General features: G+C 56.0%; 2 protein-coding genes across 3 annotated transcripts in view; one reads left to right on the top strand and one right to left on the bottom strand.

The window, feature by feature from the left end:
- Positions 1-6,272, top strand: part of PSAP (prosaposin) — a 34,189-nt gene extending 27,917 nt beyond the window's left edge. Inside the window, exons 8-14 of one of the 2 annotated variants that reach the window (XM_033434164.2) lie at positions 993-1,121; positions 2,567-2,662; positions 2,991-3,177; positions 3,263-3,420; positions 3,767-3,847; positions 4,137-4,244; positions 5,185-6,272. In XM_033434164.2, the coding sequence (XP_033290055.1) occupies positions 993-1,121; positions 2,567-2,662; positions 2,991-3,177; positions 3,263-3,420; positions 3,767-3,847; positions 4,137-4,244; positions 5,185-5,220 (795 nt within the window). In that variant the 3' untranslated portion in view covers positions 5,221-6,272. Of the gene's footprint in view, positions 1-989; positions 1,122-2,566; positions 2,663-2,990; positions 3,178-3,262; positions 3,421-3,766; positions 3,848-4,136; positions 4,245-5,184 lie in introns of both variants that reach the window. The other variant, XM_004273153.4, reaches the window with a different exon arrangement.
- The window catches only part of LOC101273634 (cadherin-23), a 198,519-nt gene that overhangs the window by 104,270 nt on the left and 69,116 nt on the right, over positions 1-25,133 (bottom strand). The window contains exons 20-41 of the mRNA XM_049697264.1: positions 22,672-22,788; positions 21,208-21,432; positions 20,495-20,664; positions 20,134-20,271; positions 19,022-19,141; positions 17,287-17,464; positions 16,926-17,137; positions 14,738-14,929; positions 14,454-14,567; positions 13,578-13,707; positions 13,225-13,476; positions 12,984-13,145; positions 11,420-11,676; positions 10,974-11,071; positions 10,434-10,554; positions 10,272-10,351; positions 10,086-10,126; positions 9,876-9,936; positions 9,264-9,393; positions 8,956-9,078; positions 8,420-8,524; positions 6,322-7,566 (exon numbers count right to left, since the gene is read on the bottom strand). Coding sequence (XP_049553221.1) covers positions 7,240-7,566; positions 8,420-8,524; positions 8,956-9,078; positions 9,264-9,393; positions 9,876-9,936; positions 10,086-10,126; positions 10,272-10,351; positions 10,434-10,554; positions 10,974-11,071; positions 11,420-11,676; positions 12,984-13,145; positions 13,225-13,476; positions 13,578-13,707; positions 14,454-14,567; positions 14,738-14,929; positions 16,926-17,137; positions 17,287-17,464; positions 19,022-19,141; positions 20,134-20,271; positions 20,495-20,664; positions 21,208-21,432; positions 22,672-22,788 — 3,353 coding nt within the window. The 3' untranslated portion in view covers positions 6,322-7,239. The remainder of the gene's footprint in view (positions 1-6,321; positions 7,567-8,419; positions 8,525-8,955; positions 9,079-9,263; positions 9,394-9,875; positions 9,937-10,085; positions 10,127-10,271; positions 10,352-10,433; positions 10,555-10,973; positions 11,072-11,419; positions 11,677-12,983; positions 13,146-13,224; positions 13,477-13,577; positions 13,708-14,453; positions 14,568-14,737; positions 14,930-16,925; positions 17,138-17,286; positions 17,465-19,021; positions 19,142-20,133; positions 20,272-20,494; positions 20,665-21,207; positions 21,433-22,671; positions 22,789-25,133) is intronic.

The following is a 25,133-nucleotide window of genomic DNA, read 5'->3' as shown; positions in this document are numbered from 1 at the left end:
GAGCCTTCCGCGTGTTAAAACAAGATGAACCATAGCCATGAGCTACTCTTTCCCCTTAACAGAGCCCGTCTTAGCAATCCTGTTCCCGCTGCTTTATGATTTGCCAGTGGGAGCAAATGCCATCAGGCCAGGGCTAGTTGCATTTGTTTACAAAGTATACCAAGTGTGTATACTTCACTTGCTCTTGGCCATTGTCGTAGTGAAATGGTCAAGATGTTGTCCAAACTATCTAGTTCTTCTGTGGTTTGGTATCTGGAGGGGAAAGGGGATCTGGAGACCTTGTGACTTGAAAAGATTCATGACATGGGGAGACTGGGTTTTCGTGTGTGTGTGTGTGTGTGTGTGTGTGTGTGTGTGTGTGTGTGTGTGTGTGTGTGTGTGTGTGTGTGTGTGTGTGTGTGTGTGTGTGTGTGTGTGTGTGTGTGTGTGTGTGTGTGTGTGTGTGTGTGCAATTGTGAACGTAGAATGTGGCTTTTTAAAAAGCCAGTATTTCCCCTTAATGTATAATTTTAAAGGGTCCTGCTACTGAAAGATCCGGTATGGTTTTATTTCTAACACATTTGGCTTTCTGTTAGTTTATGGGCATCGTAGTTCTTCCTCTAGAAAGAACATGTAGCTTATTACTTCCTCCTCCTGCGGGCGAGCCAGCTCAGCTGAAAAACAGACCAGGTGTCCTTGGAGTTGATTCGATTGCCCTTGAAAGGTGCCAGGAGTTTTGCTTCCCTGGGTGCTCCGCGGCTGGAGCGGATAGTAGTTCTGTCTGATCACTCTTCAGAGCTTTGCATGACCTCCTTCCCCATGTGGAACTGGTGCATCTGCGTTTGCACAAGCCCCTGTAGATTTAATGTGGGCTCTTTGTCTGGGGGGCAGTCAGCTTTGACACTGGGTCTAGGATGTTCCTCCAGCACCCCGACTTTGTGTGTAGAGCGTGGGACAGGGGGTGGTGGGTTTGGGCCTGCCTCTCACTGCTGCTTCTGTGCTCTTTTTAGCAGCCCAAGGAGATTTGTGGGCTGGTTGGGTTCTGTGACGAGGTGAAGGAGATGCCCATGAAGACTCTGGTGCCTGCCAAGGTGGTCTCGGAGAACGTCATCCCTGCCCTGGAGCTGGTGGAGCCCATAAAGGTACCTGCTGCCGTTGGTTTTGTGATGCCCCGCCACTCCACATTGTCACACCCTACAAGGCACACACTCTTGGCTCCCTGCTTGGCTTTTTGTGGCCTCTCCCGTTGTGGAGCACAGGCTCCGGATGCGCAGGCTCAGCGGCCATGGCTCACGGGCCCAGCCGCTCCACGGCATGTGGGATCCTCCCGGACCGGGGCACGGACCCGTGTCCCCTGCATCAGCAGGCAGACTCTCAACCACTGCGCCACCAGGGAAGCCCTCCCTGCTTGGCTTTTAAAGGTATTTGAGTTTGAGACCATTAGTTTACAGTATCCCCTAAATTGATGCAGCGCCCCCTACCCTCGTACATTTATCTCCTTGGTTATAAACCCTAGTGCTCATGGGATCAAGTCTACGTTTTTAGCACACCATTCGAAATCATTTTTCAGTGCCCGGCTCCGACCAAACCTTTCCGATGTGCTTTCTGTGGCCTCGCCCACCTCCTTCCCCATGCTGTGGCTGTTGGATGTTTCCAGAACAGGCACCCAGCCATGTGATGTCTTATCACATGGCACGTGTGTGCACTTCTTGTTCCAGAACTTTCCATGTCAGTGTCACTTGACCTTTAGCTGTCTCGTCTCCTCCTGTTGTCTTCTCTCGGCACGTGTACCGTGTGGACCACACAAGGGTTGTGTCTGGCAGAGTCGGAAGCGCTGCCGCCGCCCCTCCTGTCCAGTCGAGATGCTCAGAGGCCCTGGCCCACCTTGCTGACTGAGTTAGTGGCTGGAGAAGATGGAGAGTTATAGCTTGTACTCTAGCCACATGTGATACTTACATTTAAAAAAAAAAGAAAAATTCAGTTGCTTGGTTACACTAGCCACGTTTCAGGTGCTTAGTAGTAGACTCATGTGGCTAGCGGCTGCTGTATTGCGTGGTACGGCCAGAGAATGTTGCCACTGTCACAGAAAATTATGTTCAACAGTATTGTTTTATCAAAGGTAGGCTCTGGAAAAGCAATCTCAGGCGCTGAGACTTGAAACGCAAGAGCAGACCTGAAACATGTTTAAAACGCTGTCTTCTAAACAGTAGACTCATAGTGAATCCTCTCTCTGTTCCTGCTCCCCCATTCGCCTCCCCAGAATGAATGCTGAATGATGAGGTGATTGCAAGCAAACGGACATTGAATGGACAGCTCTTTGGGGTTGGGGGACAGTTTCACTGCTTCTGTTCCTGGTTTTGGGGGGGTGGTAGAGGATTGGGGAAAGGGACAGGTTTCCCACCATCTAGGAGCAGCAGGGACTGGGGCTTGGACACTGGGAGGAAGCCACACCCCATTCTGAATGCAGCAGGAAGTGGCCTTTGTGTGACGCTAGCCCGTCCTGGCCTCTGCCCCACTCCTTTAGAGGAGCAGGACCGAGGAGTGAGGCGAGGCCCTCAGTGTTAGTATTCTTCTGCCCTTTCAACAGAAGGATCCGGTCCCGGCGAAGGCTGATATTTACTGTGAGGTGTGCGAGTACGTGGTGAAGGAGGTGGTCAAGCTGATTGACAACAACAGGACCGAGGTACGGGGATTTCGGGAAATGCTGCCATCGCAAGCGCTCCTGGCCCTGGAGCCAGAATGGCGTGGTGGGAGGACCCAGCCCGAGAGCTGGGTTTGGCCCTTGTGGGTATGGGACACCAGCCCGGGAGTCGGAACCACCACTTCCCAGCAGCGGATCCCTCTGGGCTGGGGCCGGAGGCAGCCTCTTTGCCCTGCTCTGTAGGTCTAGCCTTTGAGGGAGAAAACAGCACCTTGCTGTTGGCTCCCTGGTCACATCAGCATTTTCAGAGTCTCTCCCACCCCACGCAGCCTCCCATCTTCTCACATGAGCCTCTCTTCTTGTGTTTCAGGAAGAAATAATTCATGCTTTGGACAGCGTGTGCTCGAAGCTGCCCTCGTCCTTATCCGAGGAGTGCCAGGAGGTGGTGGACACTTACGGCAGCTCCATCCTGTCGATCCTCCTGCAGGAGGCGAGCCCTGAGCTGGTGTGCAGTATGCTTCATCTCTGCTCCAGCCGGGGGCTGCCTGCGCTGACCGGTGAGCCCCGTGCGCGCGAGGCTGGCCGGCCCCCCTCGGGTTAGGGAGGGCCTTGCCGGCACTGAGCCTGTGCGCTCTCGCATAGCGCACGTGATGCCGCGGAAGGACGGTGGCTTCTGTGAGGTGTGTAAGAAGCTGGTGGCCTATTTGGAGCACAACCTGGAGAAGAACAGCACGAAGGAGCAGATCCTTGCTGCCTTCGAGAAAGGCTGCAGCCTCTTGCCTGACCCGTACCAGAAGCAGGTACGCTGTGGGCTGCTTTCGGCCAGAATGTCAGAGCCTGCTTGGGGCATGCAGGAGCTGGGTAGCTCACTGCGTGTGCTGCTGTTGAAGCTTTGAGGGAGAAGCAGCCATTTCTGCCTCTGGCGTGGAGTCCGCTGAGATTTTCTTAAAGGTGCTCTGTTGGCTCAAGCTGAGCCGCTAGGGGGGAAAGAACATGAGCAGGTGGGGGTAGGTGTGTCACCCGGGCAGGCAGGGAGGCCCTGGGCCCACTGGGCTGGCAAGGCCAGGAATTCTGGTAGAAGAGCATGGCCAGCGCCCCACACTCTGCCTGGGCCCACCTAGACCCACATTGCTGTTTCCCTAACAGTGTGATCAGTTTGTGACGGAGTACGAGCCCGTGCTCATAGAGATCCTGGTGGACGTGCTGGACCCTTCCTTTGTGTGCCTGGTAAGCGGCGTTGGGCCGGTATGGGTTCCTGGGCAGTGTGACCTGGGAGGTGCTGCATGGACCCTGGAAGGGTTCCTCTGAGGTTTGGGGCCGGGGCCAGAGTCTGGGGATGGTGTGTGGGAGAACCAGGCATCCAGGCCCCACCACTCGACTCAGCAACCCTGCCTTTTCTGGAAAGTGCTTATTAGAGCTCTGATTCTAGCTGCTTCTAGAAGCTGATAATCATCTCAGTTTTGAAAAAGGATTAGCTGGGCAGACCTAATTCTTCCCCCTTCCTTTGACCTCATAGAAAATTGGAGTCTGTCCCCCAGCCCGTAAGCCTCTTTTGGGAACTGAGAAGTGTGTCTGGGGCCCGAGCTACTGGTGCCAGAACATGGAGTCGGCAGCCCTGTGCAACGTGAGTAGCTCAGCAACTGCTCCCCAGGACCCCCGCCAGGCAGGCAGCTCGAGGGAGAACGTGCTCTAACAGGCTCCTTGGCAATCAGCTGTACCCTGTCTTTGGTGGGGAGCTGGGTGGGGGTGGGGGACTGAGGCCCAGGGGGCAGTTAGGCTTACTTATGGGCACCCACAAAAGCCGGGCTCACTGCATTGTCGTCTCTGAGGAGGGAGCGGTGGCAGTGGATGTTCTGCAGTGTTCTTTGCTTCCACCTTCAGCCCCCTGGTGACAGGGTCAGATATGCACGAGGTCACCCGAGGGATTGCACAAAGCCCATCGGATTCTTGCAGGAGGCCTCGCCTCTTGGGTCACGCTTGCCCTGGCTGGCGCCCGGCCTGAATCTTCACCCAGGGCCCAGCGGAGCTCTTCTTGAACGGCCTGGGAGTGGCTCCTGGCTGGGCAGCCACTACGGGGTGACCCATGCTGCTTTCCTGGGTGGGGACGTTTCGGCTCAGCCTCTGTTACTTAATGTTCCTTTTTGTGCAACTTCCTCGTGGGGGTTCTTCATGACCGGTAAGCCGGCGTCAGGGCCGCTGCAGGGAGGAGGGTGAGGCCCACCCTGCCGAGCCCCTCGCCCCCGCACCCTCCCCCCGTAGCACCGTCAGTGGTGGAGTGCATTTCTGTCGCTCTCCTGGGTACCCGGGCCCGTTTCTGAGCTGGCCTGAGCTGATGTATACCTCTGACTCTTGGGTGAGGAGTTCTGCCTTGGGGGCCTCGAGGCAGGGGCTCAGGTGTGTAACCAGAGGAAGGGGGTCCTGGGTCCTACCTGCAGGGGTGCTGTTCATCCACTGCTCTGGACTCGGGCCTTTATTAGCATCTCGTGCCATGCCGGCTGATGCACTAATGGGCCAGGGATAGCGTTTGTCACCTGCAGACTAAACTGTTTCCTCTCTCCTGTCAGGCTGTCGAGCATTGCAAGCGTCACGTGTGGAACTAGAAGGCACGGTCTGTCTTAGAGAAACTGCAGCATCTTTTCCTGCTTGTGTCTGGGGGAACGAACACACAGATCTGTTGGCTTTGTTGTTATAAAAATGATAGGATCCCTCTCCCTCAGTCCCTTTCTTCTCGCCCTCATCTTAGCATTGCTGTCAGCAGGCTGCTGGCGTAGCTGCTTCAGTGTCCCTTTCCTCCCTGCTACATGGATGCCGACATACCGTACACTGGAGGTCTCTTGAGTCTGTCCCTGCATGGTGGTTACCCGGAGGAGACGGGGCTCTGGCTGTGGGCATGAGCCAGAGCCTCTTGACTGAGGTTGTCCGTCCTCCTGGATGGGCCTTGGGTGCTGAGGGCTCCGGAGGCCTGCTCTAAGGAGGGACCTTCCCTCCTCGTGGGCCTGCTGACTGCCAGACAGAGGCAGTTTTATATGAAAGATGAGAGGCTCAGAATAATTATTAGGCTTTTTAAACAAACAAACAATGTGGTCCTCACGGTAATAGAGCTGCTGGAAGCAGCCGCTCAGGAGACCTGGTGGGGCCGGGCTTGCTACCGTTGGGTCAGCCTTTGATTCGTCTTTCCCGGTTGATGCTGTGTTTGGAGTTCTGTGGTTTGGGGTGGGAGGGGAAAAAACCTGCATGAATGTAACCTGCTAGCTCTTTGTGGAGGTCCTGGGGGCCTGCTTTTGTGCGTGTGGACAGTGGTGACTGCGTCATGCCTGCTCTTGTGTCCACCCTGCTGCTCAGCGCCGCCGTTGCTCTGGGCGGTACAGCCCCCTCCCCTCTGACCCCCCCCCCCCCCCCCCCGTAGATGGTCTTTCCGACCTGCGAATAAATGTGGATGACAGACAAGCTCCTAAGCGTCTGGCTTCCAGGTAGAGGGGCTGCTGGCCTGGGGCCTCAGCCGTCGCCCTGCCTTCTCTCCAGTTGGCTGCATCCTCTCCTCCACTTGCAGTTGCCAGGAGACGGCAAGATGCGCAGTTGCTACTAAATGAACTTACCGATTTTGTTTTGCACTAAAATTTCTGTGATTTAACAATAAAGTCTGTCAACCAGAGGCCGAGTGTTTCTGTGACACCTCAGCCAGAAGAGTGGCTGCTGATAACGCTCCGAGGCCGTGAACCTGTAAGTGCCCAGCAGTCCTATGGCCCCGTTTGGCCAGAGAAAGAAAATGCCATCGGGTCCTCCCTGACACACCTGGTGCCAGCAGTGGGCAGGGGCGTGCCCCCAAAGGTGGGTCCAGAGCTGCCCTGTCCTTACCCCTGCAACCCGCCGGCCCAGCCCCACGGGTGGTTTACCAGAGCCAGAGTGAATTGCCGGTTCCTTGTGACTTTTTTTTTTTTAAATTCAGACCATTCCAGAAACGTTCAGTGCGTATCAGTTGAACAAAACCACGGGGAGAATATGGAGGGAATAACTTAATTTAAAAAAGGAATACACACGAACACTATATTCAAAACCCAAGGGAACATCAGTCGTTTTATGAGCCCGGCACGTTTGGAAAGCCAGTGAAATGGGAGAATGCCATTGGCTGACAATGACCATGTCTATGTGGGGAAGCAGGGATTACTCACTGCCCCCACCTGGATGTCCGGCCAGGGATGTGGCAGAAATGCACTGGGACTTGAACTGGGGTCAGAGAGTCAAGGCCAGGCAGGGTATGCCTGCTCTGGGCTTCCCTCCCCGGTGCTGGACGCCTGTGCCGTGAGGCGGGGTGGGAGGGGAAGAGGGCCGGCTTGGCCTCTTGGTGACCCTCCTTACCTCGTTCTTAGATACTCACCATTTCTGTTTGGTTTTCTTAAAAAAATAACATTTTATGAAGGTAGAGATCAGATGCCGAATGAGCGTCTGGCAAAAGTGGAATCTGAGCAGCTGACGTGGGCCCTGCTTCTGGGCCGGCCCAAGGCTGCGCGCCCAGAGCTGCCTGGGGAGGGCCCTCCCCCGCCCGGAGGTCCTGCCCCTGCTCTCGCCCCGGGAGGGGGTGGGGTTGGGCTGCTCATACCCGTCGGGCTCCCCCCATCTAGTCATAGCTCTGTGATCTCCAGGGGGCTCTCCACGATCACGTCGCGAAGCTTGTGCCGGGGCGTGGATTTGGCGGACTCCGTGCGGGCGTTGCGCTCGAAGGCGCTGGCTTCGGCGGCGGTCAGCGTCTCCAGCGAGCGGCCCAGGCCCTTCTGGTCGTCCTCGGGCAGGCTGTTGAGGTCGGTAGCCAGCAGCGTGCCCGTGCTGCTGTGCATCACGTGGATCCCGTCTGGCCCTCTGAGCTCCGTAGGTGGCTTGTGGCAGAAGCGCAGGCTGCCCTGGCCGGGGCTGCGCTCCCCTGGCTCCTCTTCCAGCTCAGTCTGGATCAGCTGCAAGAGGCCGGGACCCGCACATGTTCAGGGCAGGGCCAGGCCCTGAGCAGGTGGATGGCCCCGAGTCCCACCTGCTATGGGCCTGTTGCCTCCCTGCTGCACACGAGGACCCCTGGGCTCGTGCCGCAGCAGGCCTGTGCGGCCTGTGGCAGTGTTTCTCAAACTGGGTACAGAGGGGAGCCATGGATACTTCTGGTGCTACAGATGTGTTCTCCGGAGCATGGGCTTCCTATGAGAATCTTTCAGATCTCCTGTATTCACTTTGATCTATAAAGACCCTGTGACTGCGGTTGTGGCATCTGGATTTGTTACCACGTTGGCCTTAAGCAGGATCAGCTCCTAACTGTGGCCAGCTGGAAAGTGTCCACAGTTGAAGCTGGAGGGGATTAATAAGGTAGAGCAGAGACTCACAAATGGCACTTTTGTCCTGTGTGGAGCTGTTCAGTTTTAGCTACTCCAGTTGAGAATATTGGCCCAGCTGGAAATCTGGGTTTTTAGCTAAAGTCTGACTTTCTAAAGTGTTGACATATCACTGCAGGCAAATAAATATGTATATCTATTTGACCCTACAGCCAATTTCTTAAAATGATATCACCTCTCAAAGGTATCTTCTTGGGGCTCCTGAAGTCTAAGAAACACTGCCTCAACACCCACCCACCCCTGGGGAAGCCCACTGTGGAGCCCAGATAGCAGAAGCAGAGCCCGCTGTCTGACTCTCTGAACCCCCACCCAGTGCAGTCTTGGGCCCTAGCTGCTGATCCCCAGAGACTCCGAGGAGGATGAACGAGAGAGAGAGAGCGCGCACCCCCAGGGCTGGGGCACAGCACACAGCTCCCGGCCCACCCGCTACCTCGGAGATGGAGGAGTGGCAGGAGGAGGCTTTTTGCACCATCCGCTGTGCAAAGAGCTTTTTGAGCCGCAGGTAATCCTCCAGGACCACCTTCAGCAGCGAGCCCTGGGGGAGGGAAAGTGTTAACCCCCAACCAAGGCCCTCCCCTGCCTGCGCCGCCCATCACTCACTCCCATAACTAACTCGGGTGGGGGTGACGGAAGGCACTCTGGGAGTGTAGGATGTACAGGCGTCTGATCCTAGGGTAGAGGACTGAGAGCAGAGCCTGGTGGCGGCGGCCAGACAGAGCCCACGTGGTGGGCTTGTATCTCAGAGTCCCGGCCTCCAGGACACTGCAGGCTGAAGCAGCTCCTTATCAGCCCGGGGCCCTGGCCCCTCTCTGCCTTGGTGTTCTTGCCCCCGTGGAGGGCAGGTCTAGCTGAGTCCCTAGAGGTGGAGAAAGCTGTTTCCCAGGATCCTCCCCACTCCCTGCATCCTCTGGAGCAAGTCCGAGCTCAGCCACGGGTCTGGGTGCAGGAGCTGCGAGGAGGGCTCACCTTGATGGGCCCCTCCCGAATGATCTGGCCCAGCTTGGCAATGTTGTCATACTCCTGGATGGCCGCCCGCAGGTACCGGTCATCATCAGGCTTGACTGCTGCTGGTTCACGCCCAAAAGTTCCCTGGGGAGAGAGGGGGCGCGTTAGCTGGAGCTGAGGTAGACCGCGCACGCACACGTGCAGGGCAGTGGACCGGTTCCCCCCCAGCCAGCCAGCTCCTTGGCCAGCGATGGCAGAGCGTACGCTACCGCCACCTGTCCCTCCTGACTGTCCACCCCATCCCTGCCCCGGCCCAGGCCTGGGCTCACGTGGGTGCGGGTGGGGCTGCTCCACAGGTCGGCGATCTCACTCAGGTTCTCTGGCAGGTCATCCTCGTGCTCTGCCTGGGCAGCCAGCTCCAGGTTCCGGCAGAAAGGATCCAGCCACACGGGGTTGGCCCTGCAGGTGGGGAGTGGGGTTGACTCCAGGCTCGAGTGGACAGATGCCCTTGAAGCCTCGCCCCTAACCCCCCCACCGTTTCCCAGGCCGTAGTTGTGCTTTTCACAGGACTGGGCCTTCAGGGCCGTGAGAGGCAGGGCCCTTGCCTGTGGTACCCGTGGGTGCGTCCTCCCGCCTCAGGATCCTGCTAGAACCAGGACAACGTGTCCATCTGGATCAGCTTTGGTGCAGAGTCCTCACCCTGTATCCGATGCCCAAAGCCTACGCCCCCTGGCCCTTGGGACCCAGTCAGGGTGGGGAGCCCAACTCGGTGGGGAGAGAGGGGTACCTGGCCCAGCAGGGGGCGCCCACACCCCAGGTTTCAGCCAGTCCATGATGCCCTCAGTGCTTGGGAGGCAGCGGGGACTTCACCGCAGCTGGGTCCTGGGTGGGTCTCCCCAGAGTGCACCCGGCCGGGTTCAGGGACACCACTTCTCACTCACCCGTCAAAGGAAAACTTGTTGGTGTTGGGCATGTCCATGATGTCAACGAAGCCGCGATTCCCTGCAGGAGAAGGGTTGGGGTGTGGGGGGAGGGGTAGACCCGGCTGGGGAGCTGGGCCTGAGCCAGCCCTATGGGGCCCGGGCTGTCACCCTAGGCCCTCAGGGGCCCCTCCTGCCCTCCCACCTCCCCACCCATCACAGCCCTCTGACCTGCCGAGCCAGCCACGATGGCTTTGAGCTTCCTCTTGTGTCTGGAAAGAAGCAGAGGGGCCGGTGAGGGAGGCTGCGGCTGGGCTGGCGTCTCAGGGCCTGATGGCCCTGCCTGCCTCCCCGACTGTCCCAGCAGCGGGGCTGGTCAGCCTGTCTCAAAAGGCAGGGCACGTAGGGGTCACTCACACGGTCCTGTAGTACCAGTTCATGAGGATGAAGAGCATGGCAGCCAGGAAGAGGAGAAGGGCCAGGACGATGGTCGCCATCTAGGGCAGCAGGGCCAAGCATGAGTGGCTGAGAGCACCCGGGGCAACAAGGGGATGGTGGGGGCGGTGTCACCAGGGGTACCTGCAGGGCGGACATGTCTTCGGGCAGCTGGATAGAGATGGCGGGCTGCACGTCTAGGACGTTGTAGTTCCGGAATAGATTCCTCAGCTGCTCCTTGTTTTCATCGATCATCTGGATCACCCTGGGTGAGGGGCAGGGGCCTCAGCTCCCATCCTCGGCCGTTCCCCAAGAGCCCGTCCCACTCAGGCCAGGCTGCCCCCACATTCACCCCCGACCAAGCCTTGCAGGATTAAGGCGCACCCAGCTCGGATAGCTCTGTATCTTACAGGGTTCACCATCCCTTCACACAAGCTCCTGTCTGCTGCTCACAGTTGCTGTAATACTCCCGTTTCACACATGCGGAGAGTAAGGCTCAGGGGGGTGGAGCTCTGCTCATACACCCAGATGGTGTTCTCTCCACCCGCCCTGCCCACGTCTGGGGTAGAGCCCCCATACAGCAGGCCTGATGGCGTCATCCGTGCCTCCTTAGTGGGTCCCCTCTCCGACTTCCAGGGCAGGGAGGCAGACCGAAAGACAGGCTGAGCACAGACGCCCACCCACCGGTCCACGTCCAGGATACGGTTGGTTTCGCGGTTCACCACGTGGATAAGCAGCTCTGTCTGTGCGAAATTCACCCGACCCTTCGTGTCCACGTGGAACTAGGCGAGAAGGGGCATCATGGGGTGTGTGGCAGGAGCGAGGGATGGGATGGGCGCCTCTTCTAACAGCCTCTCCTGCCCTACCCTGCCAGTAAACCCATCCCTACTGGATGCTCACCAGGGGCCAAGCTCGATGCCAGTCACTGAACCAGGCACTACTATTAGCTCCCATTTTACAGATGAGGAAACTGAGACCCAGAGACCCGGAAGGACTTTCCCAAGGCCATGCATCTAGGAAATGACTGATCCCCTTCATACCCCTGACCTCTCTGCAATGCCCTGTCCCTGTGGCCTGGTCCCCCTTCTCCCTCCACTGCCCCTAGACCCAAGGTGGGTTCCATGGGGTACCTGCACGTCATCGGTGTTGACAATGGCACCAGTGATGTTGGAGAGCAGGCAGATGAACTCCTCCTCGAAGCCACGCACACGGTCGGGGATCTCATTAATGACGATCTTGACCCGCTGGTCATCCCTCAGGATGTAGATGCCAATGATGGCTGTGTCATTGTGACCTGCCAGGTCTCGGGCCACAATGTCCACTACAAAGTAGCCAGGGCTGTAGGCCATGAAGAGATCGAAGGTGCGCAGGATGCCATCCACACTCCCTGTAGGGAAAGCCCGGGGGTGGTGCACTTTTTCTGGAGAATTCTAAGTTTTAATTTAAACGTGCTGCATATTAAAACACAACTTGGACAAGTTTGGGACTCTGCTGTCCCATGCTGGGATGCTACAGAACACTTCTGAGTTCCCTCAGTATCACCTCTCTGTCTCTTACACATACACGTGTGCTTCGTAATTCCACAGCCACAGCTGAGAGATGACCAGCAGTGGTACAGCATGGTCTGCTCTTAAAAGGCAGTAGACCTGGGTTCAAAAGCTGCCACTTTCTAGCTTTGTGACCTTTAGCAAGCCTCTCTATGCTTATTAAGGTTAAGAGCAGTGCGAACTCAGAGGACAAAGGGATGGTGTCTAGTCGTGTGACTGGGGGTGGCAGCTCATGAACTAGACTACAAAGGGTGGCTAGCGGGAGCATATCTGAAGGCAGAGTTGGAGGTCAGAGTGGTATTCCAGGAGGTGAAGGCCACGGGAGGACGGTGTGGAGCAGGCTGAAGCCATGGTGAGCAGGTCAGCCTGGGTGGGCGCAGTGCACTCAAGGGTAGTAAGGGGCTGTGAAACCAGAAAGAGGGATTAGGAGGAAGACCTGGGGAGCTTTGAAAGCCAGGCCAAGGAGGCTGGATTGATTGCTGTGGGCAGAGAAGAGCAGGGAAGGGGCTGGAGCTGGAGGTATGGTAATGTGACACCCACTGGGACACCTTCTAGAACACCTTCTAGAACCTAACAAAGAGACGCTCAGCTATCCACACAGGCAGATTCACAAGCAAACATGCATACTTCTACGTGCAAGTGTGCTTTGTACACCTGCGGAGAATTCTGGCTCCCCAGTGCCTACCTAGCGCAATGCCTGATGCAGGCGAGGGTGAGGTGCACAAATGGAAAGATGGGTGGATATATGGAAAGGAGAATGGGAGGATGGATGGACGGACGGACGGACAAATGTGTAGATGGGTGGGCAGATGGATGAATGAGAGGATGGATGGACGGGTGGACAGATAGATGAATAGGTGGGTGGGTGGATGGATGAGGAGATGGGAAGAAGAAGAGAAGAAAGTGGGTGGGTAGATGTAGAGATGGATAGGTGGATTAGAGAATAGATCGAAAGATAGGTGGATGAATAAAAGGATTAACAGATAATGGCTGGCTGGCTGGCTGAAGGATGGATGAATGGATGGATGGGTGGGCGAATGGAAGGACTGACACAGCTGGTTGGCTGGCCGGCCACCTATACCCTGGGGTAATCCTACAGACCATATCTCCTCCAGACGATAGTCCATGAAGTGGCTGGAGCCCCTACCCATCGTGAAGACCTGGCCCACATCCTCAGAGTCATTGGCAAAGGCCCGGAAGTAGTGGATGGCCAGGATGCTGTAGAAGACGAGGCTGTTGTTGCCAATATCTGCATCCAGGGCCAGCACTTGGATCAACTCTGAGCCCATTTTAGCGTCGGTGGCCACTCCTGCAGGAACGGGCAAGCGGGTGTAAGCGGCAGAGCAGAGGCCATCCCACACCCCAGGCCCAGGCTCTGGTCCCTGCACCTGCAGTGTACTCAGCCTTGGTGAAGCGTGGTGGCTGGTCGTTGATGTCCTCCAGCACGACACGCACTTCCTGCAGGGTGAGGTCAGTGACCAGGTCCAGGGCTAGGGAGTGCCCACGGGGAGGCGTCCAGCTGCGATTGCTTGAGGCCTTGACGATGAAGGAGAAGACAGCTTCGCGCTCCCTGTCCAGGTCCCGCAGCACCAGCAGACGCCCGTCGGGCTGCAGCTGGAAGTTCTTCTCTTCGTCGCCGGCTGAGGGGGGGACCATGGCACAGCGTGAGGGGCAGGGCGGGGGCATATTTGGGTCATCTCCAGCCCCAGGGTAGGTAGGCACTAGCCCCGTCAGGCCTCACCTGCGATGAAGTAGTACACGATGGCGTTGGGGCCCTCGTCTGCGTCCACAGCGCCTGTCACGTTGCCCACGAGGGTGCCACGTGGTGAGTGCTCGGGAACTGTCATCAACTGGTACTGGGGGCTGCCTTTCTGCAGGGGGAGAGGGAGGTCATGGGAGGCCAAGGGAAGGCCTGAGCTCCTGGCTCCTGCCAGAGGGCCCTAGGCAGTGTTTTTGTGGGTGCTGAGGGAATTTTTTGCCCAGGCCTTGTGGGGCGAGAGAAATTGCTGTAACCTCAAGGGAGCAAGGGCTGGGCTGGAGACACTCCAGCTCTGCCCTCAGGGAGTGTCACCCGTGACATCCGCCATGAGGGCAGGGCTGGGTTTGGCACATTCTCTGAAGTCTCCCAGCACTTAGATGGATGTTTGAATGAGGAGGGCATGAGCTTGAGCGTGCTCTCTCTCTCTGTCTCTCTCACACACACACGCACGCACGCACGCACACGGTCTCCAGGGAACATTACATCCTAGGTGCACACAAGAAGAAAAAACCAAGTTAGAGAGTCTGAGTCTACATGAAGAGGTTCAGCCCCAGCTCGCTAAAGCAGAACTGATTTTCAGGCTTCTTGTGTGAGCGCGTATACAAACATGGGAACATCAGCTCCACGAGTCAGGCATTTTTGTCAGCTTTTTTGGCTTTTTTTTTTTTTTTTGTCTGCTTTTTTGACTGCTGGATAATGCCTTGACCTAGTAGCTGCTCAATAAATATTCTGTGAAGTGCTGTGCAGTTTCCACGTGTAACCACGTGTGTCTACGGCACAGTGTGCACAGGAAAGTGTGTGCTTGCAGGCAGGTGAGTCCCTGTGTGGGTGACCAGTGCAGGGGATGGGTGAGCTCACCGGAGGCCTCACGAAGAGGGGTTCGTTGTCATCGATGTCCTCCAGGGCCACCAGCAGTGGCTGCATAGTCTCATAAGGCACCGGCTGGCCCAAGTCGCTGGCCACCAGGATGAGCTGGGGGGCGGAGAAGTGCAGTCAGAGGAAGAGACGAAGGGCCCCAGGCAGGCATCCCCAGAGGACAGGTCACTACCCTCGCAGACATTCTAGGTGGGGACATTGTGGTCCTGTGCCCAGAGCAGTCTCTTCTTTGGCCCCGCCCCTCATGCCATGCCCCACCCCCTTACACTGTACACTGCCTGCTTCTCTCTGTCCAGGCGCTGCGCGGTCTGGATGAGCCCACTGACTGGGTCGATGGTGAAGTACTCCCAGTCCCGGTTGCCTGTTGTCTTCAGGAAGCTGTAGCGCACGGCCCCATTGAGGCCCTCGTCCTCGTCTGTGGCATAGACCTCGTACACGTTGGAGCGCAGTGGGATCTCCTGCAGGGGGCACAGGAGGGAGGCTCCTGGGGCATCTTGAGAGAATCCCAGCTCCCAGACCCGATGGAGCTCTTGTTCTTTCTCCTCCCCTAGCAGAATGTCCTCGCCACCTTTCAGCATCCTTAGGAAACGCCTGTCTGCTTGGCTGGACTCTCCTGGAGTCTGAGCATCTGCTAGAACATCCCTTCACCCCACCCCCAGCTAAGGCCTGCCCACTGAAAGTCCAGCCTGGGATCCACCATGCCGCAGACTCTCTCAGGGCGACACCCTCCCGGGGGCTATCCCATCCCTCCGATCCCACCGCATGCTGAGGTTTAGAAGACAGAAGGGGAATCCCAAAGCTGAGGCCACAGCCACCCTCTGTTCCCAGGTCTGTCTTGCTCTCTTCTACCCCAATCACAGAAGTTCTAGGTATCCCCAAACAACACCATCCACCCAATGGGGTACCTGAAAATGGGGGGCATGCAGGTAGGGTGACATGGTGTGACATGGTGGCTAGAGACTGGACACGTGCCTGCTAATCTGTTACTAAATCACCACGTGACCTAGACATGTCACTTCACTTCTCTGTGCCTCAGCCTCCCGAGTTCGAGTTAAGTCTGAGATATCAAAAAACCCAATTTACGTCAGACATTGACCCAAGAAAAGGCTGCCAAGGGCACAAGAAAAAAACAAGTTTCTTTGCTTTTAGTTCAAAAATGATCAGCTCAGCATGGTTTCACTGTTTACCTCATTGATCACGACAATCAGAAACTCCAAATGGCAGTCACGTCTAATTGACGGAAAGTGGGATGACAGACATAATTCCTTAACAAATGCTGGTTGTTTGGGAGACATGAATCTTTCAAAATAGGGACCCCTTGAAGGGAAAAAACTTAGTAAAAGGGGGGGCTTTGGCGTGCAAAAGAACTAGATTATTATTGATACCCTGCCTCACGCTACAAAAAAAGATTTGAGGCAGCTTACGAGAATGTATACACAACAATAAGAGTAAGTAAGTTAAAAAAAAATCAGGGTAAAGAAAAACCATGGTTGGCAGGAAGATGGAAACTGAGGGATGGGAGATAAGGCGTGTGTGCTAAGTCCCTGCAACACCATTCACGGTGGGCTGACCACTATGAGCTCCCTAGTGGGCAAAGCAAAGAGGGCCACTGTATCATTGCAGTAGACACAGGAAAGGGCAAATCACAAGGTAAAAGCATAGAGTTTCCTAGAGCTCAGCCCTGGGAGAAATTTCTCTTGTGGGACCTCAAAGAGGAGATAGAGTGACAGCAAGGACTTAACACTGACATTCTGAGATGTGGAGACATGCTGAAGTTTGGGGAGCAAAGAACAAGTGGGAGACACCCCAAGTATTCTACCAAGGAGCATTTTGGGCTTGGGTGCTGAGAGGAAGGAGGGGAAGGGCAGGAGTCAAAGGAGTACTTCCCCATCTTTACAAGACAACTGAGAGCAGGGCATGAAAGAAGAATTGGAGGTAGTCAGAAGCTCAGCCACTTCCCCTTGTTTCTTATTTTGATGCACATCCTCAAGTCCCAGGCTGTCTCCACACTGGTATCAGCAGGAACAACAGACAGACGGAAGGGGCTATGTGTTTATTTTGAGACAAGTGTAGGGGAAGTGACTTGCGGGGAGACTGTCCTTCTTGCAGACATTTAGGAGCAAGAGATGGGGCATCTACTATTGTAAGTCCCACTTTGCAGATGAAAAAACAGACTCAGAGAAGTCACTTGCTCAAGGTCATTTGGCTGGTAAGCGATAGAGTCTGATGTGAATCCAAGAGCCTTTGCTGGCCCAGCCCTTCTTACTAACGACTGTTCAATACTGCCCTGTGTGGCACTGAGCTGGCCCGTTCCCTACTCTGGCCTCAGTTTCCCTGCTTTTGCAGTGGGGGCCCCTTTACCCTCTCAGGCTGCAGGATGACTGCAGGATGGAGAAGCGGGCTGAATACTGGAAGGGGGTGTAGGTAGCAGGAGGCCCCGGGGGTCAGCGGTACCTCTTTGATGTGGAGGATGGTGCCATTGGGTGGGCGCACGAAGACGGGGCGGTTGTCGTTGACGTCGATGACCTCCACCAGGAGCATGGCGGTGCCCCAGAGTGGGGGCTGTCCGCCATCCGTGGCCACCACGGTCAGGTTGAACCTCTCGTAGGACTTCAGTGGCCGCTTTGTGGTCACCAGGCCCGAGTCTATGTCCACGTGGAAGGCCTCTGGCAGGTGGGGGGCAGGAGAGCAGGGCATGGCTCCAACTGAGACCTCCTTCCCATCCTTCCTCCTATTACGCCTGGCCTGGGGCTGCAGGAAGGCAGCCTGCCCCCCCACCCCCTAAGGCATCCTTGGTGGGGAGCAGGCTACGTACCCACGCCCGGGCCCTCGAGGGAGTAGACCAGCTCCGCGTTGGAGCCCTCATCCTGGTCGGTGGCCATCATGGTGATGACGGAGGTGCCCGCTGGCTCATTCTCATACACGCTCGTGCTGAACTGGGGCTTGGAGAACTGTGGCCGGCAGTCATTGATGTCCAACACCTGGATTACCACCTGGAGGGGAGGGTGAGCTCAAAGGTCAGGAGCACATTGGGGGCTGCTTCCGGTGACCCGGTCACACAGGATTAAGCCGAGGTGGACAGTGCCCACTGTTTAGTCTGACCCCAAACTATTGATTTAACCCCCTGACCCTCAGTTTCCTTAGGTGTACGTTGGGGACAATAGGATTTTCTCTCTCAGGGGCTTGTGAGGCTTGTCCGTGATGGTCTATGCGCAGTCCCTGGCCTGAGTAAATGCTCAGCAACTCGTACCGTGGTTAACAGGTCATCTGTGTCTGGGTCCTGAAGCGGGGACTCCTCCCCACATAGCTCCTACTCTGTCCTCTGTTCCTTCCCACAGTGGCCCCATATATCTGACTCTACTTTCTGGACGCCCCTCTTGACTGGGATTTGTGTCTGGCCTGGGACTGGGCTCTGTCTGCTGACCCCAGAGCCCAGGGCAGGTCCTGTGGATACACCAGGAGGCCCTTTCTCCCTGGCTGCTGTGGCCCTGCCTGACTGCATCCGTAACAGAGCCCTTCACAGCCATGATTTTAAGAACCCCTTTCAGGGCACAAAGCGCTTTCCCACCTCGCATCTCCTGGACTCACCGCCAGGCTGGGAGGGAGGCATCATCATCACTGCCCCTGCCCTCCACTCCCTGCAGCTTTGACAACCGAGGCTCAGAGAGGTTACATGACAAATGCAGTGTACTCAGCTAGTGGAACCTCAGGCTTCTGACTACAAATACTGTGCTCTTCCCAATATAGCACGTGCCTCTGTGACAGGACAGAATGCAGGTATGTGCGAGCGCTCCCAGCTCGGTTGCCTACCTGCCAAAGAGAATTCTTCTTTGCCCACCCAGCTTCTCACCTCCCCACCCTTCAGGAGACTTTTCTTTGGATGGTTAGGTTATTGCTGAGAATTGGAAGAACTGAATACAGAAAGACAGGACTGGAAAGGGCAGAAAGAAGGGGGAGAAAGAAAGAGAAAGCAAAGTCTTGAGGTGTGGGACTCTGGATGGAAATGGGGACAGAGCCTAAAGGTGGGATGCTGGCCTCCCCAGAGCAACTGTGTGGACAGTAGACCCAGAATGGAAATGGGGTTGTGAATTTGATCCCTCATTAATGTTCTTTTTTTTTTTTTGGCCTAAAATAAGGAATTTATTCTCTCACTGTTCTGAAGACCAAAGTTCCTCATTAATGTTAAGAGACATAAAGATAAATGCTTTATAATTATGTTTGGTTGCTGGACTGTGTTTCTTTCAATGGGACAGCATGGAGACACTGGGCCATGTGGAGCCCCAGCCTTTATTTGGGTTACACCCAGGTATGTTTAGCTGCCTTAGCAGGGGTCTGACACAAGAAGTTTCTCCTACAGAGGCCCCGTCTCCCTGAGCCACAGCCATCGTGAACCCCCAGCTAAGCTCTTGCCTCTCCTTCCTGCCACCGCACCTCTTGAGGGGCCAGGGTGGTTCTGTTCCTGCCCTGCAGCAGCCATGCTCTAAAGGCTTTGCCTACTGCCTCCACAATGGCAGTCCTTAGTGTCTCTGCTCCACGCAAGGGTCCCTCACCTGCACCGAATTTTCTCGACGGTTGCTGGCTACATCTCCAGGGTTATCTTTGGCCAAGGCAGTCAGGATGTAGTGAGCCTTCTTCTCCCGGTCCAGAGAGGACAGAACATAGATGTCACCCTAGTAGGGGGAGGGTGGAGTCAGGTCCTTCATCAATTCAACAGGTATTTATTGAGCATCTGCTATGTGCAGTCACTGTTCTGGGCTCTGGAGATATAGCACTGAAGAGACCACAGCCCCTGTGCCCCGTGCAGCTCTCATTCTAGTGGTTCTTCTTGTCCTTACTACCCCAGTTCACCTGGAGATGGGATGAATGGCCCAGGCTGGAGCTCACTACCTGGCCAGGTACAAAGTAGTACTCCATAAGTATTCACTGTTCATGGTGCCAGGCCAGGAGTGTGTTTTATTGTTCACACCAAGAGGAAGGAGAGAAACCCTGCTGAAAGGGCAGAGTGCAGGGGGATGTGGGCAGGCGGTGGGAGGGAAAGTCCAGCTCCAGCCCCACAGCTGGGGAAGGCCCTGCCTGGCCAGCCACCCCCAGGCCACAGGGCTCTCTCGCTGTACTGCAAGAGCAACTTTGAACCAATTTGCCGACATTTAAAATCATCACCCATTTTTCTCTTGAACTTCTGCATTCCTACAAGTCTGAGACCCATGGGAGCATGGGGGCTATGTCCATGGGTGCTTCTTCCCTCTCCCAGCACTGAGGATAGGGCCATGTATACAGTAGGTGCTCAAATACTGCGCCCACTTTCCGCAGAGCTTCCTATTTTTGACAGTTTCAAAAAGCAGTCGCATGGACTTGAATCAAGTCTTCCGGTCTGGTGCAGACACATCTCAGTTTTTGTCCCACAAGGGGCTAGTTCCAAAAGACTTTGGCCACTTCCTCCCATGTCTCCTGGGACAGAAAGGCCGCAGTCTACAGGATGTCTGGGACTCTGAGAACAGGGCTTGCCAACTTGGCTGAAAGACCTCTGAGGCTATAGATGTCCAGGTGGCAGGACCCAGAAACAGGGGGATGACTGTAATACTTTTGGTGGCTTCTCAGCCTGTGACCCTGGGCCCTTCCCACTTCCCACTCCCCAAACCCAGGCCCTCCGTTGCCCACTCACTGTGTCGGGGTTGATAGCAAACTTGCCCTCGCCGTCCACAAGGCTGTACTCAATGAGGGCGAAGTTGCCTGAGTCGGCATCAGTAGCAGTGACTCTCAGGATGACTGTGCCCACAGGAGCATCCTCAAAGATGGCTCCCTGGAGCCCAGTGGGCAGGGAGAAAGCATGGGCCATGGTCAGTCCTAGAGTCTCAGCCCTTGCCCGAGAAACTCACTGATGCAGACAACCCAGGGCATCAAGCTACTCATGGGTGGTCATTCCCACAGGACTTAAAGGCTGGCAGGGTGGGAGTGGGAGATGCCCAAAGGTGCCAAGGAACGGATACAGGTCCCAGACCCAATTTGTTGGCCTGGCCACCCACCTGGTAGGAGAGTTGGTCAAAGATGGGGTTGTTGTCATTGATGTCCACAATCTCCAGGTAGACAGGAATCTCAGCTGCCCGGGGTGGGGACCCATTGTCTGAGGCCCTCACGGTAAAGTTGAGCCAGTGCACTTCCTCATAGTCCACCGTCCGATTGGCAATGACCTTGCCTGAGGCACAGAGACACCCACTGCCCTTTTGGCCACTCCTCACTCGTGGAAGCTCTCTGAAGTATGAAGAGAGGGATCTGGGGCTCTGAGGGATGAGTGTGGTCCCTTGAAGGAGGAGGGTAGCCAGGCAGCACTGCCCAGGCCAGAGGGCCGAGAATCACTGGCATCCAGCTGTTCTCCTATTCACAAGTCAAAGGCATGTACACTAACACGCTGAGGACCTCCCCTGGGACAATTCCCTCTTGGGCTTCTTGCCCCCTGAGTGATACTAACTGTGGAGGTTGGATGGTAGAGAGGGTGATGGAGTATTCCGGGTTTCCAGCAGACACCGAAAGGGGCTTCCATGCCGACCCAGAGCTAGGCACTCTGTCCTTGCCTGTAGTTCGGGCATCTGGGAGTGACTAGAATGTTAGCCGTACTGGATCTGGCCTAGCCCGCTGAGGGGCCCCAACTGGAGGGTGAGAAGCGAGCCATGGTCCCTCTCGGGGGCTAAGCAGGCACAGACACGTTCCCCAACCCTCCTCTGGCGGATTTCCCACCTACCTGCTGAGGAGTCTTCCAGCTGGACATAGCCCGGGGGTATCAGGTCCAGCAGGCTGTAGGTGATCAGCCCATTGAGGCCCTTGTCGGGGTCCACGGCTGCCACGGCGATGAGCGTGGTGCCTGGGGTGGCCCCCTCCAGGACCCTCTCCGTGTAGTAGGTGATCCCGAAGGGCTTGAATTGGGGCGTGTTATCGTTGACGTCCAGGATGTTGACCGTCAGCTTGGCTGGGGTGGAGGCAGGGGGTGAGGGTGGCATGAATGGGCCCCAGTGTGGCTGGGCCAGGCCTTCCTAAGTCTCAACCAAACCCAGAGGGGATGGCAGCATCTCACAGTCCTCCTGGGGCTCCCTAAAGCTTGCCCCAAGCCTCAGGTGGTGGCATGGCACGTGACCCTCGCCTCCGGTGTGGTCACTCACTCTTCCATTGGGAAAGGGGCTCGGGTTCTGCCAACTGGCTGGGTAACCCTGGTGGAACCCCTGGCCTTCGCTGTGCCTCAGTTTCCTAACCTGTCCCATGAGACGGGACTAAGATGATCTTTAAGACCCTTTTCATGATTCAGCCTTTTGTTTCCTCTCTGAGTTGTTCCCTCTATATAACCAGCCTGGGCCCTTTGCCTCTCTGAGCCTGGGACAAGTATTGGGTTGGCCAAAAAGTTCGTTCGGGTTTTTCTGTAAGATGCCATGGAAAAGCCTGAATGAACTTTTTGGCCAACCCACAGGAGAAGACCAGGTCTGCCCTTCCTTCCTGAAAACTTGGGCCTCTGGGCTGTAAAGATAAGCCAGTATCTGCCAGGCCTATCTCCCCACCCCAGCAGCTGTCCTTGTCTCATGGCAGAGTCCACGTGAGGCCACCCCAACCCTACACCCTCCTCCCCACTCCCTGCTTGGCCCACACAAAATCCAGTGCCTCTAAGCAGCCCGTCCGGGCTCAGGCTGCAGGCGGGGTGGCCTGTGCCCAGCTGCAGAAGGCAGCATGCGTGCCCCTCTCTTCTCTGCCGTGGTGCCAGGGTGGTGTCTGTGGCCTCAATTCACCTTTCCTTGCTCTTTGCTTCCTCTGGCCTGACCAGGTGGCTTCTTTTCAGACCTGAAGTTCCTATCTCACATCCAACCACAACCTGCTTCCCAGTTCTGACAATGGGATTCCAACCTAAGTCTCTGTCAACCCATCCTTTTCTCAGTCCCCTTCCAGCCTCTACCAAGCCTTCTCCCTACTCTGAGCCTTTGGAGTTCAAGATCACACACAATTCTGGGCTTCTGGATCCCCCACTGCTGAGCTCTGCCTGACAGCTGGGACCCAGGGCCTCCCTCAGCCTCACTGTAGCTGCCACCTCCCCTCCCCCCCGCGGCCTGACGACTGGCAGCCCCATAGCTGGGTCCCGCTGCTCCCCCCCTGGGGCCAGGCCTGTGCCGGTCCTGGGCCTGTCTCTCTACGGGCTCATGTGGGAGATGCCTGTGGGGAGCCTTACCATTTGGCACACTGACGGAGAGCTCTGGTAGGTCGCTGGCATTGTCAATCACTGAGAGAGTGACCTCATAGGTGGCAACCAGTTCCCGGTTCAGGGGGGATTTCACCATTACAGACCCTGTAGACCAGACCAGGTCAGGTTCAGCCCAAGGGGAACCCCCTAAAATCTGGGCCTCCCAGGGGTGCTCCTGGCCAACCCTCCCAATCCCCACCAAGGGCAATGATCCCCAAAGGACCCAGGACTTGCTGGTCTCATCTTTGGCTGGGATGACACCACAGCCGTCTGCAAGCTGGGGGCACGTCACTCTGCCCCTCACTCACCGCTTACTAGCCGGGCAATTATTTAACCTCTCTACACCTCTGTTTCCTCATTTGTAAGATGAGGATAATTACAGTACCTACCACAGAGGGCTATTTGGAGGATTATAACAATTAACTGAATTTACATTTGTAAAGGGCTTAGAACAGTGCTTGGCACTTAGAAAAAGTGCTATGTAATTGCTTGTTTAAAAAATGCCTGTTGGGGGCTTCCCTGGTGGCGCAGTGGTTGAGAGTCCGCCTGCCGATGCAGGGCACACGGGTTCGGGCCCTGGCCCGGGAAGATCCCACATGCCGCGGAGCGGCTGGGCCCATGAGCCATGGCCACTGAGCCTGCGCGCGTCTGGAGCCTGTGCTCCGAAATGGGAGAGGCCACGACAGTGAGAGGCCCGCATACCACAAACAAACAAACAAACAAACAAACAAACAAAAAAACCCCGCTTGTTGGAATTCCCTGGCTGTCCAGTGGTTAGGACTCCACGCTTCGTGGCCAAAAAAAAAAAGATGCTTGTATTCCACAACCATTGAACTTATGGTTAAAAATGGTTATGATGGTAAATTTTATATGTATTTTATCAAGATTAAAAAATGCTTGTATTCTAGGGAGATCAAGCATAAAGGAAGGTCAAGGCAGCTAAGAAGCCCTGAGGGGGTTCCCTGGAGGGGACAGTGGTGGCACAGCCTAGACAGTAAGGCCCACCCCTTTGTCTTGATTACGTGGGACATGACGCGGCTGGGCTGCCTGGGGCACCGTGAAAGGAGCACCGCCCTACAGCAGTACTAGCAAGGAGCTGTTTCCTTCTCTCCTACCCAATGCCTCCCCAAGCCCCTGCCTGTCCTCCAGAGGCTTGGGTTTGAACTGGACAGAACGAGTTTTGCCCATCTCAGCCTGGCTCTGTTGGGACCTCTCTTCTTCCTGCCAGTTTGAGGGCCTGGTGGCTCTTCTTCCCATTGGCCTCATCCTAGGGTGAAACCTCCTCTCTCTCTCTTTTCCTAGCTCCCTCTCAGGCGTTGGGGTGTCTGGGATTCCTGTCCCCCTGGCAGATCCCTCTGCTGAGCTCCTGTCCTCCTCGGGGCCCCAGCCAGGGGGCAGTCACTTACCCTGGGCCGCCGCCTCCTCCTCCTCCTCCTCCTCCTCTTCCTACTCTCGCTCCCCGTCCCCCGAGGCTGGGGAGCGAGGATGGGGAGAGGGTGGCTGCATTCAGTCTGCAAAGGCTGAGCCACGGCCTTGGCCCAGGCCCCACGGGGTGGGAAGGGTGGTAGGGGTGCGGTGAGTATGGAGGAAGGCGATGGGGTGAAGCAGAGAAGAGATGAGGTGGGAGGTGACAGAGAATCAGAGCTCAAACCTGTGGGCCTGCCAGCCGTGAGGAAGAGAGAAGAGGGTCAACGTCAGTTAGTTCAGGGTGCAGAGGGGAGGGAGCAGAGTAGGGCGTGGGGGATGGAAGGGCTCAGAGCTGACCAGGGCTGGAGGTTTGGGAGGGATGGGGTGGACGGCAAGAGGCAGAGGGGCAGGAAGCCAGCGGAGCAAGTGGGAACCCAGTTGGAGAGGCACACTCAGAGGGCTGAGGCTCTGGCAGGAAGAAAGGAGAGAGAGGTGAGCAAGGGAGGGGGAGAGCATGAGGAAGAGGGGCAGAGAAGACACTGGAAAGGAAAACAGAAGAGAACAGAGTCAGTCGGAGGGAGGGAGGACAGAAAAAAATGGGCAACAGTACAGAATAAAGTTGGGCTGGGTCATGGAGTAGCTCTCCATGGTCCTGAGAAACCACTGCAGCAGGAATTTTGCTAACCTGACACATGACTAAGCTACCTAATTCCTCCTAGTGGCTCATGGTTTTCCTGTCTTCCTTTTTCCTTTTTCCTCAGAGGCATACTGAGTTAATCATACTCTCTGGTTCACTGCACACTATGGTCACGGGCACTGTTCTTGTTTTATGTATGTATCTATTCCCTTTTATTCTCATACTCCTCTCCCCTTGGGCAACGTATTAAAGTGTATTTTTTATTTGAAGGTGTTCCCGAAAATCATGTATTGTTTTTGTGTATGTATTTTACATTTATGCAATGGGATTCTGGTATATATAACCCATTCTATTTCTTATTCTTTTCCGTAAGCACTTGTTTTTAAGGTCTACCCATGTTTCTCTG

This window comes from Orcinus orca, chromosome 14 (assembly GCF_937001465.1).
Source record: "Orcinus orca chromosome 14, mOrcOrc1.1, whole genome shotgun sequence".
In the NCBI taxonomy this organism is placed as follows: domain Eukaryota; kingdom Metazoa; phylum Chordata; class Mammalia; order Artiodactyla; family Delphinidae; genus Orcinus; species Orcinus orca.
This window is presented reverse-complemented; position numbering and strand designations above follow the sequence as displayed.